Source organism: Hyposmocoma kahamanoa, unplaced genomic scaffold (genome assembly GCF_003589595.1).
Source record: "Hyposmocoma kahamanoa isolate Upper Pololo Valley unplaced genomic scaffold, ASM358959v1 232, whole genome shotgun sequence".
In the NCBI taxonomy this organism is placed as follows: Eukaryota; Metazoa; Arthropoda; class Insecta; order Lepidoptera; family Cosmopterigidae; genus Hyposmocoma; species Hyposmocoma kahamanoa.
Window position 1 is genome coordinate 286,219 of NW_020653750.1, and position 12,007 is coordinate 298,225.

At 33.9% G+C, this 12,007-nt stretch overlaps 1 protein-coding gene across 1 annotated transcript; it reads left to right on the forward strand.

The window, feature by feature from the left end:
* The first annotated feature begins 1,219 nt into the window (after nucleotides 1–1,219).
* LOC113228594 (cytohesin-1) lies at nucleotides 1,220–11,771 on the forward strand. The gene is made up of 7 exons (XM_026461949.1): nucleotides 1,220–1,229; nucleotides 3,799–3,997; nucleotides 6,067–6,328; nucleotides 8,665–8,783; nucleotides 9,892–10,003; nucleotides 10,493–10,623; nucleotides 11,363–11,771. The coding sequence occupies exons 1-7, from the start codon at nucleotides 1,220–1,222 to the stop codon at nucleotides 11,499–11,501; spliced, it is 972 nt and encodes a 323-aa protein (XP_026317734.1). The 3' UTR covers nucleotides 11,502–11,771.
* Nucleotides 11,772–12,007: the final 236 nt, after the last annotated feature.

Below are 12,007 nucleotides of genomic sequence, written 5' to 3' on the forward strand. Positions count from 1 at the left end.
TTAGTCAACATTAGCACATATAAGGTCAGTGATGTGGTTTTTAAATTTTATTAACGATATATTAAATAATTCTATACTACCTAATTGTCTATTATATGAGGCACATGCTCTCTTTATAAAACTATTACTGCCATAGCCAGTTTTACTTGATTTTATGGCGAAAAGATATTTTTTACGGCTTGTTCTTTCCTGTTTACGCGGTACTCGAAAATAAATTTGTTCCAATAGAACAGGGGCGTCAACCATATTATGCAATATTTTAAACAAATACGTGATATCAGTGATATCGCGACGTTGTCTCAAGGTGCTTATTTTATGAAATACAAGGGAAGATTCATAATCTATGTGTTGATTACCGGTTCTATAATCTAAGGACTTTACAAACTTTCTTTGTAACTTTTCAATTTTATCTTGATGGACCCGTTGGTGAGGATTCCAAACCGGACTTGCGAATTCAAGTCTACTTCGCACGTAACTGTTAAATAACAGTTTATAAGTAGAAGCATTTTTAAAAGGTTTTCCCACACGCAACATGAATCCTAAAAATTTGTAAGAATTTGCGACTATCTTATCTACATGGGGAATGAATGAAAGTTTGGAATCCATTACCACACCCAAGTCCCTAATTTCACTAACGCGATCCAGATCGTGGCCACAAATTTTATATGGGTATACTATTGGATTTTTTGATCTTATAAAAGAAATTACGAAACATTTATTTAAATTCAAAAATAAATTGCTACTATTACAAAACTCAACAAAATCATTTAGATCACTTTGTAGTAACGCAGAATCATTCATGTCTTTAATAATTTTGTATATCTTTGTATCATCTGCGTATAGTAACACATTTGAGTGATTAATGGATTTTGTCAAGTCGTTAACGTAAATAATAAATAATAACGGTCCTAAATGAGATCCTTGGGGTACCCCAGAGGGAATATTTTTATATGCAGAACGGTAACCACACAGTACAACAGCTTGACTACGGTTCCCTATGTATGAACGTATCCAACGAAACAAGTCACCATAGATTCCGAGTTGCCAGAGCTTGAAAAGTAGTGTATCATGACAAATTTTGTCAAACGCTTTTGCAAAATCTGTGTATATAGCATCGACTTGAGTATTTTCATCCATTGCTGACAATATAAGCTCTGTAAATGTTATCAAATTGCTTTCGACACCACGTTTCTTACAAAAACCGTGCTGGTTCGGGACAATGACGCGCTGTACAACCTCAAATAGTTGATCAGTAACAATCTTTTCTTGTTTCTGTGATTTTTTTTTTTTAAATTTGAAACATTTGAATATCGACTTTCAATTGTTTTTGTTATTCAATTTAGACAAGAAAGATGGATACTGCGAAAATTCGAGTGATTTTTGAATACGAGTTCCGACGCGGAACTAACGCGGCAGAAACAGCCCGCAATATCAATGCTGCGTTTGGAGAGGGGTCTACTAATGAACGCACCGTGCGATTTTGGTTTAAACGCTTTCGTGATGGAAATTTCGACTTAAAGTACGAGCCACGAGGAAGACCGCCCACACAGGTGAATAACGATGAATTAAGAGAGATAGTGGAAGCCGATCCTAGTCAAACTACCCAGGAATTAGCGGCATGGTTTAACGTTACCTTACCCACAATATTGACTCACTTGCGTCAAATCAATAAAATAAAAAAATACGAAAAATGGGTGCCTCATGATTTGACTGATCTGCAGAAAGAAACGCGTGTTGAAACTTGTGTTGCCTTGTTGAACCGGTACAGAAATGAAGGAATATTGGATCGAATTGTAACATGTGATGAAAAGTGGATTCTTTATGATAACCGGAAAAGAAAAATGCAATGGCTGACCCCAGGTCAAATGCCACAACAGTGTCCTAAAGCAAAACTTACCAATAAAAAGGTAATGGTAACTGTTTGGTGGTCTCAGCATGGTGTTATTCACTATAGTTTTCTCCGATCTGGTCAAGCAATAACGGCAGATGTCTATTGTGCCGAACTCCGAACCATATTGACAAAACTAGCAGTAAAACAGCCCCGACTCATGAATCGATCTTCACCATTATTGCTCCACGACAACGCGAGACCTCACACAGCACGAGAAACCATTTTGACCCTTCAGGAACTGCAGTTAGAAACCATTCGTCATCCTCCGTATTCACCAGACCTTGCTCCAACGGACTATCATTTTTTTCGTGATTTGGACAATTATCTACGTGACAAGAAGTTTTCTTCCCAGGAGGCAGTACAAAATGCTTTCACACAGTTTGTGCAGTCTAGATCGTCGGAGTTCTATCGCAAAGGCATTAATAACCTTCCCATTAGATGGCAGCAATGTATAGATAATAATGGCAACTATTTTGGTTAAATAAATTTGTTAAAAATTTAAAAAATAAACAATTTAGATTTTCAGTACAAATCGGCAATTTCATACTTTAACCCCTATTATTTAAAATCTTAAAATGAAAATGTTATTAAAAATAATTAATTTATGCATGAAACTAATTTTACATCAGGCAAAAAGTAAATAAAGTTGTGAAAATAGATAAAAAACAATATTGAAAATTTGTAAGTAATCCGATTTTATTCTCATGTATACATATGTATAACCTGTGCTATGTACTTAGTAGTATTAAATTTTTATAGACGTACCTGTTGATAAATTATTTCTTATATATAAGTATAAGTCTTATGAGGGCAAATTCTTGCGTTTGATCAATTGTATTGTAATACAAAAATTCTTGTTGTTTTGTTATGTAAGATGATCAACGTTTGCTCCATTTCCTTTCATATTGAAACATTTGTTCGTGTAATACTATTATTCCTATTCAAATATTTTATAATACTTTATATTGAATACGGCCGGTATTGTATTGTAACAATTTTTTTTTATTGCTATGTAAGGTATGGTATCGTGTCTAAGAATTACTTTATTTAATTTTGAATTAATTCTGAATTACTACAGCTTTTTAATTTGGGATTCAACTCAGAGATAGATTCACACATTTCTGATTTTCTTTTTTGGCGCTGTTACGTGACGAGAATTTCGAATCCGCCACTGAATATTCAAGCGCTAATTTACAAGTGAAAAAAAGTCTTATCTCGTTTTCTTCTTGTTGCACGTCATACATTCATGAATCAACTACCAACTTTACGAAGTGAAAAGAGCTGATACAAGACTATGACGTAATAAAAATAGAGATTGATTTTATTAAAACTTAAGATATTCACGGAAATCAAACTTGACCATTCAGTCAGCTGTAATCATTTGTTTGTAAAGAATTCGTTCGTCATTGATCTTGTAAAGAATTCGAAACGTATCGAAAAAAACACGTGATTTTAGATCCGAAAAAATAGTTTAATTTCGAATATGTATCAATCGCGAAAGCATAAGAATTAAATGACATTGGTATCGAATATTCCAATTATTATTATTCGGGCGATTTGATCCTCGTTATGAAATTTTTGATCTCTATACAAAATTGGCACGATTCATGGACGTAAGGGTGATTCTTGGACATTTGTAAGGGAAACCAAAAATTCAATGGTAGGTTTTAAAATGCGTTTTATTTTTCTGAAAGTTGCTCGTTATCGTGAATACGGCTAGTTCTAATATAATCAGATTTTTTAAATTACATCTTATAATCATATCACATATTTATTACAAGTTGTAATTTTCAACTTATTCATGTATTTGGCTAATAATGTATTTAATTGGCTATCCCATTTGTGTTACGTTTGGAAGACAAGCTTTATGTTCTTTGTCTAATTACAAAATTGTAAAATATTTCCAGGTATCGAATACCTATACGAAAACGGCCTACTTCAAAGAACACCAGAGGACGTAGCACAGTTTCTTCACAAAGGCGAGGGGCTAAGCAAAACGGCAATCGGAGATTACCTCGGCGAGCGGTCGGAATTCAACGAGGCTGTTCTCCGGGCATTCGTGGAACTCCATGACTTTACGGATCTCATTCTTGTACAGGCGCTTAGGTAAGACACGTTTACCATTAAATTGTAACAAAGGTAATATAATTAGATTTAGGCGTTACTTCGCGGAAATCCATGTTAATAAAAATGGAAGTAAGTTCGAAATCAAATATTTATTTCTTCCATAGGTAAAATAAATTTACACTTGATAACGTCATTTTTTAAGCTACTGCTCGTTCACTGTGCTGACTACCCCGAGAAAAACAAGCACGAATCTCTAGGGGTTGCTTTTTTCAAATGAACTTAAATGCTATGGAATACACTTTGAATCAAAGTTGTGGAATCTAGAGGCATATCGTCTTTCCATACATCTTTATCTAACACGTAGTTTTAAATTTTTTATGTAGGTTTTAGGTAACTTTAAAATGATGACCACCCACGATATATGTTCCAAAATTTCATTGTAAAACCGTTCCCCATAAAAGAATCGTTTACCTTAGTTAAACGAAATCGTGGTACCATGAGTTTGTACTTAATTCTAAGGTTAATATTATGGACATCTTCTTTTTTAATGAAATTATGTATATTTTTACGGGCATACAAAATATTTGAGTAAATGTACTATGATGCAACAGTCATGATACCAGTCTCCTTAAACTTTTCTTTGAGAGAAAACCGAGAATCGAAACAGTACACAAAACGAATCGCTCGTTTTTGCAATACAAATATGGTTTGTATGTCTTCCGCTGGTATTGCATGAATCCAAGTGCAACTTGAGTTCGCGAAATAGCAAAATAATTACTTAAATTTTTATTAAGGGTAATATAATTATTGTAAAATAACTTATAATAATAACAATAATAATGCACACACTCAACATAACAAACATAATTGTAAGAGATTCCTCCAGAAAATTTATTCTGTATTGAACTAATAGCATTGAAAACGTGAGAAGTATCTTAAGCCAAGTTTTCAAATTCAAGCAAGAAAATTATGCTCTTATTGTCGTTTTCTCTATAGGTATTCAACGTTATCTCAGAGCATACAATTTAGGCGGCTTGTTGACCCGTTTTTAGAGCCCGCGTCTTAAGTTATCAACATTGCCAAACTGAAATTAATCTGATAGTAGCAACACACTTAGCAACTAAGTGACGCTAATGGAAGACTTTTAGACAAAATACTAAGAGTCGTAGGCACTCACTACTTACGCTAATGTTTCTGATGTAGTCAATCCATTTGGATACACTTTCTAATTTTATCTGTTTCATAATAATCTAGCTAGTGGATAAAAAAGCTTGTAATTAAATATTTAATAACATGCTGTTCACTTGTTAAAAGATTGTCATCGCGTTTAACAAGAAACACCACTAATATTTCTCGGAAAGCTGTGTTATTAAGATATAATTGTCATTATTTACATCGCAAACATTCGAAACGAAAAAATAATTTTATGATACTGACGCTTAAATACGAGGAAACTCATTGAACGTCTTCGAAACTCTTTTAGGAAATTAATTTATCCAGCCGTTTTCTGCTGTTTGTGTTCGCTACGCTTCAATTGACATGAATCATCCAAGTCATATACGATTGAACAGATCATGCCGAGGCAAATATTCGATCGTACCAACTCGTTTGTAATAGGTTTTTCTGGGAATTCGTAGTATGTTAACAATTGGCACTTTTATTTTATTGAATATCATGATATTTGAACTCCATGATATTCATATATTTTTTGTGAAAATACTCCACAAGTTGTTATTATTAAAGATCAAACAAACACAAAGAAAAATTAGGAAAAGAAACTATTTTTACGGTGTAAATCGCGTATATTTGTTTATTTAACAAACCAATGGTTCGGGTCCTTCACAGATCCCTTGGTCACGGCTGACTGATTTAGATCCGTAAAATAGTTTTATTTCCTATATGCAACAATCGCGAAAACCCAAGAAGTCGATACATAGAAAAATTCCTTTGTTAGACTGGACTCGAATCACCGTCTGTTGACCCACGAGGCAATCAGATCGAAGAAATTTTTCCTTGTCTTTGTTTGATCTTTATATCAATAATAATGTTAATATCTCTTAAATAAATATTTATACCAACTTTTCATAGGCTAATCTGTAATTTTCCAGACAATTCCTATGGAGCTTCCGCCTACCAGGCGAAGCGCAAAAAATCGATAGAATGATGGAATGTTTCGCACAACGTTACTGCCAATTGAACCCAGATATCTTTACAAATGCTGACACGTGTTACGTGTTGAGTTTCGCGATTATCATGCTGAATACATCGTTGCACAACCCTAGTGTTAAGGACAAACCAACGCCAGAACAGTTCGTCGCCATGAACCGTGGTATCAATAATGGCGGGGATCTTCCTCAGGAGTTGCTCCTGGTAAGTAAAATATTTTACAACTTGTTAGTCATGCCTAACATCACTGCGTTTGTTCTCTGACTGCGTTCTAAATTATATTCCATTCATGATTATGAAGACCAGCTCCATAATATTGGCATAAAAGAGTCGTACGACACTTTTCATTTTAATAAATTAAAATCAATAAAGTTCGTTGATGTATAATATATATAGTTTTTGTGGCGTATAGTACAAATCAAAGCATTGAACGTTTCATTTATTATCTACCCAATTTTTTTTGCGCTGTTGTACACGGGCCTCTGTCATAGGTTTATACTGCCCTCAGAACGAAAAATGGCACAACTGCTTCAGTTCATCACACAGACCCAGAGCGTGATTAGGTGGCGACTTCATATGCCACCAATGTTTGATAACAAAAACTATCAATACAATGTACCCGTCATATAAAAGATTTTTATAAATTTGTTTTGACTCATTCTGTTTTAAAAAATCTATTTGGCATTCGTAATTAGTTTGTTTTGGTTAGTATGAAACACATATCACATTATATTACGCGTAAGTCATAGTAATAATAATAACAACTCGAGACGGTTGGATTTCTGCGCCGTGTTGCTTCTAGTACAAATGCAGAAAGTAGTTCTTCGATGCAGTGTGTATCGTTAAATCTGTCTCCCTGGCTCCGGCAGACTGTGCCACTGCGGGGTAATACCGCCTCCCTCATTAAAAGAAAAACAAAATTTGTATTTTATACAAGAACCGAGAAGTTAAAATCTAAAATAGGATTAACCGATATAATGATAATATTGACTTCTTAGATTTTGGCGATTGTTACACTTTCGAAATCGCGTATATTTTTATGCGTTTTCAAACAAACCAACATCTCGGGCCATTTACAGGTCCAGGTCAGGTGGTGACGCAAATCAAAATACACTTGTTTACATTAATATTAGACTTAACTGGTTGATGTATTTACTATCTCAGTCAGTCATGACCGTGATACTTAAAACGTACCTGTATAATACATAAAATTAAACTTGGATTACGTTTACGATATTCCTAGGGTTTCGCCATTGTTACACATTTTAAATTAAATGTTTGCGATGTAAATATATAGTTCAGAATAGGATAATTTGCATTATACATGTATTTAACTTTATAGACACTTTATTGTTCAACACAACATATTACAAATTTTAACAAACCATTCAAAATGTTGATGTACATAGGCGAGCTTGTCAAATAAAAAGATTTCTTCCAAATAACCTTTCGTAAATGTTAGACATAAGTAGTTGATAACTAACTGTACGCTCTCAGCCGTGACTTGTAAATGGCCTAAAACGTTGGTTTGTGTAGAAAAATGTATGTACGTGATTAAGGTCCGGAAATATAGATTAATTTCCAATTAGATTAAGTTGTTTTAAAACTTAAAAATCAATTTTAAACAAGTTTCATCCACATTATTTAGTTATTTGTCCGTGGTTAAAGCAGTGCTAAGAGTTTTGAGAAGTGTTATAAACTTTTCATATTATTATTGTCTATGTTTTATGTCGGTAATACGCCGTGTAATGAAAATTGCACATGTCATCACATACACATGTGTCATTACAGATATTTTTAATTTAAAATTTAAGCAGAGTATTTTTATCTAAACTTTATTAATATTTTGTTTTGATTTTATTTTATTTTATTTTCAATCGTTCCGGGAATTCAGGCGGAGATATCATCAACTCTATGTATTTTGCTTGAGGTTTATGTAAATATACTCGGTATATTCCCATGTCATATAATTCATTTTTTAAGTATTTTGTATTTAAGTGTATGAAAGAGAAAAAGCCACATATGTACTATATTATTTATCGTCTCTTATCAACTGGCAATGAAAACATTAATGTACTCGTTAATTTGTTTACTGATAAATCATGACAAATACGTAAATAACGTACACGATCTTAACCTATGTTTAGTAAATAGGTAGTTGATTTTTATTACAGTTATCAGTAAAGTAACGTATGCTTGAAAAACCATACTGTTTACTGAATTAATCTTAGTACGACATACTGCATCTTTGTTATTGCGCATTTACTTCCTTTTTTTTTACGAAAAATAAATTCCTAATTGTCGTACTAAGCTTATTTATTACAAGCACGTTTATCGGGCATACTACGTACTATACTTTTCTAGATACATGTTTACATCAGAGCAGTTTACTAAAAAACTGTGCTTTATTTTCTAAGAGTTTGTTTATATTGAAGTTAGTGTGGTTTTTCTACACGATTAAAGTTGACTTAACCACCTAGCTAGCTGTAAACAGGTACCTATAACGTCGGAGATTAAAATAAGTTTGTTTGTACTTTCAGTCACTATACGAATCTATAAAGACGGAGCCCTTCAAGATTCCCGAGGACGACGGTAACGATCTCATGCATACCTTCTTCAATCCCGACAAAGAGGGCTGGTTGTGGAAGCAAGGTGGCAGGTTCGTTATAATTTTTTTTTTATTAAGTACATCATACGGGGTGTTAGCTTAATCTACAACCTATTATATTTTCACCTATCTGAAATCTTAAAAAGCTGTTCTATACTCAATCAATCACAGAATACCTGGGTCGGGTTGTTTTGGATGCACAACCAACAACAAATATTTATTTTAAGTTTGTTATAAGAAAATTACATTAAACAGATATTTTTCTTTTCTTTTTGCTAATCATTCGTACACACACTCGACCAAACTACATCTAATTTTTATTATCTGTTTAAAAGCACTCTCCATATCGAGTTCTTAGGTTTTCGCGATTGTTACACATAGAAAATGAAACTATTTTTCCGGATTTAAATCGCGTATATTTGTTTTTTCAAACAAATTGACGTTTCGGGCCCTTTAAAAGTCCCATGGTCACGGTTGACTGAGGTGGTACAGTCTATGTCTAATATTGATGCAAACCACCCTATTTTTTCACTATAAACTTTTTTCACTATAAATCCCAAACTGGTGGTACGGAGAAACCATCTTCCCTGTTGAAATTAGGATGCTTTTTAATTTCAATGGCCTCTCGCAGCATCCTGGGTAGATAACGGATTTCTTTTGCAAGGACCTGGGGTTTGTCAAACTTCATTGAATGTGTAGGTTTATCCATGACATGCTCGCAGACTGCAGACTTGTTTACGCGACGGTGTTTGACATCAGCTATATGTTCTTTGACGCGGGTACAAATACTTCGCTTTGTTTAATATTGAGACATAACTGGTTGAAGACTGTACCACCTCAGTCAACCGTGACCATGGGACCTGTAAAGGGCTTGTAACGTCGGTTTGTTTGAAAAAACAAATATACGCGATTTTAATCCGGAAAAATAGTTTCATTTCCTAAGCACTCTCCATATTTATTTGGTTGATGATGTTGTTTTTACCACCGTGTTTTTTTTGTGTGTGAAACTACTCCCCTAGTTTATTGTTATAATATTATGTTCAGTCTTGACAGAGTCTGTAAAAGCATTTTAATAAAATTTGAATAATTTTGTTAATTTGCTGAATAATAGTTCTATTTAGAATTGTAGAATTTCAATCAATATGTTGAAATATTTCAGATACAAGTCGTGGAAGAGACGGTGGTTTATTCTCAATGATAACTGCCTGTACTACTTCGAGTACACGACGGACAAGGAGCCCAGGGGCATCATTCCACTTGAAAACATATCCGTGAGTATACCTTCGCTTTAGAATTAGTCTTCGAACTGAATTATTCTTATACAACGTGATTAACTTGCTCACAACGTTTTATGTAAACGAAGCAAATGTTAAAAGCTATCAAAAATCTTATATCGCCATAAAGTATGTATAGCTGTACTTTTGACATCTGTACCGTGTACTTTTGAAAGCAAAAACATTCATGTTTAATGTTTGTATTATACTTTCGTCTCTCATCGAAAAAAATAGAACAACCTACCAGTCAATCCACTGTACACTTAGCTACAGGTTACAAACAAACAAACTGTAATTTTAAACTGATAAATTCACAATGAACGTCATGAGAATTGTGTGAATCCACTGTAAGGCAGAATTTTCAGCAAATAATTTTAACACATTGTGGCGTATATACGTGGTTATGAATCATAGAAATAATGAATCACGGAAAAAATAACGTTTTATGTTCTGGAGCGAATTTCTAGGTGAAAGTTCTATTTGCAGGTGCGTCCTGCGAGTGACCGGCAACGACCTCACTGTCTGGAGCTGTACGCCAGCGGTGGCGCTGACCTAATTAAGGCCTGCAAAACCGACTCCGAAGGGAAGGTTGTTGAAGGAAAACATACCGTTTATAGGTAAACAGCGAGTGTAAATCATCATAATGTCTATATAACTTCATCGCTCAATATAAAATAAACACAGGCGCCTTAAAACATAGTGTACCAAAAGATTTAACAAAAACAGTGTCATTACAATTACAATCATGCTTTGCATATATTAAATGGCATGCAAATGTCTAGTTAAAAAAGAGATACATTTGTATGGTTGCCTTGTTTGGCAGGTAGTTCGGTGATTATACCACAAGGTTTGGGCACCTTTTTTCAACACCCTGTCTATATCAAACACGTGTTTTATAGAGTTTCAGCATCATGCGCTCTGACTATTCTCCATATAAATTTTAACGCAGTGCTGGCAATTGGGATGGTCCAACCATATATCTTTTTTAGTGATGGAAAGAGTTACCGCCGCCTATGAATGCTTACCTATTAAATATATTTATGATTTTGGTTTTGCTTATAGGAATGCTTTGCCAACCGTAGGCCATGAGATTTTAAGTTTTGTGCTACCAGTAGTGCTTTTCTTCTTCTAAAAGTTAAACAAAACTAACATTTTAAACATTTAACATTACTCTGCGATGCCTCAGCAGGGTCCTACATGTCAATGTATTCTAGATGTAAGGAAACCATTTAGGAACGAAATAAATATATATTAATATGGATATGACTTTTTAGGGTACGTTTAAGATTTTAATAATTAAGCTTTATAATTTTATGTAGTTTAATTAAAATATATATTTTTTAAATATTTTTGCAGAATGTCGGCAGCAACTGTGGAAGAACGAGATGAATGGATAGAATGCCTACGTCGCTCTATAAGCCACAACCCGTTCTATGACATGCTCGCGCAGCGTAAAAAGAAAGCACAACACAACTCTCATTCTAGCTCACATTAGTCACTGGTTACAGTCTCACTTATTACTAAACATATACCTAAATACAGGATTCATCTGAAAACGGAATTGAATCCCTGTAGATGTATCGAAAGTCTAATTATATGCCGCACGGCTTACCTTCTGTGGAACGAATAAGCGAGATTATACAGGGTTATTTATAAAATATTAACAACCTCGCAGGACTATATAACTAACGTCATAAACAACAACTTCGTTCTATGACTTTTAATTATTAATCAGATTTTGCATAAAAATATTTAATATTTTAAATAGATCGCTCTAAATGGGTATAACTCTGTGCGGTAGCAAAAGAAAAACCCACTACCAAAAATATTTCTATGAATGACTGCACGTGAGAGGCGTTGCTAAAGATACAGATCTGCAGTATCAGACAACAAAAAGTTAAAAAGTTTATTTTTGTAAATTAATTGTTTTTTTTTTTATCACATCAAGTGATGGGACGAACAAGTCTTGCGCCTGATGGTAAGTTCGCGCCTGTCATAACA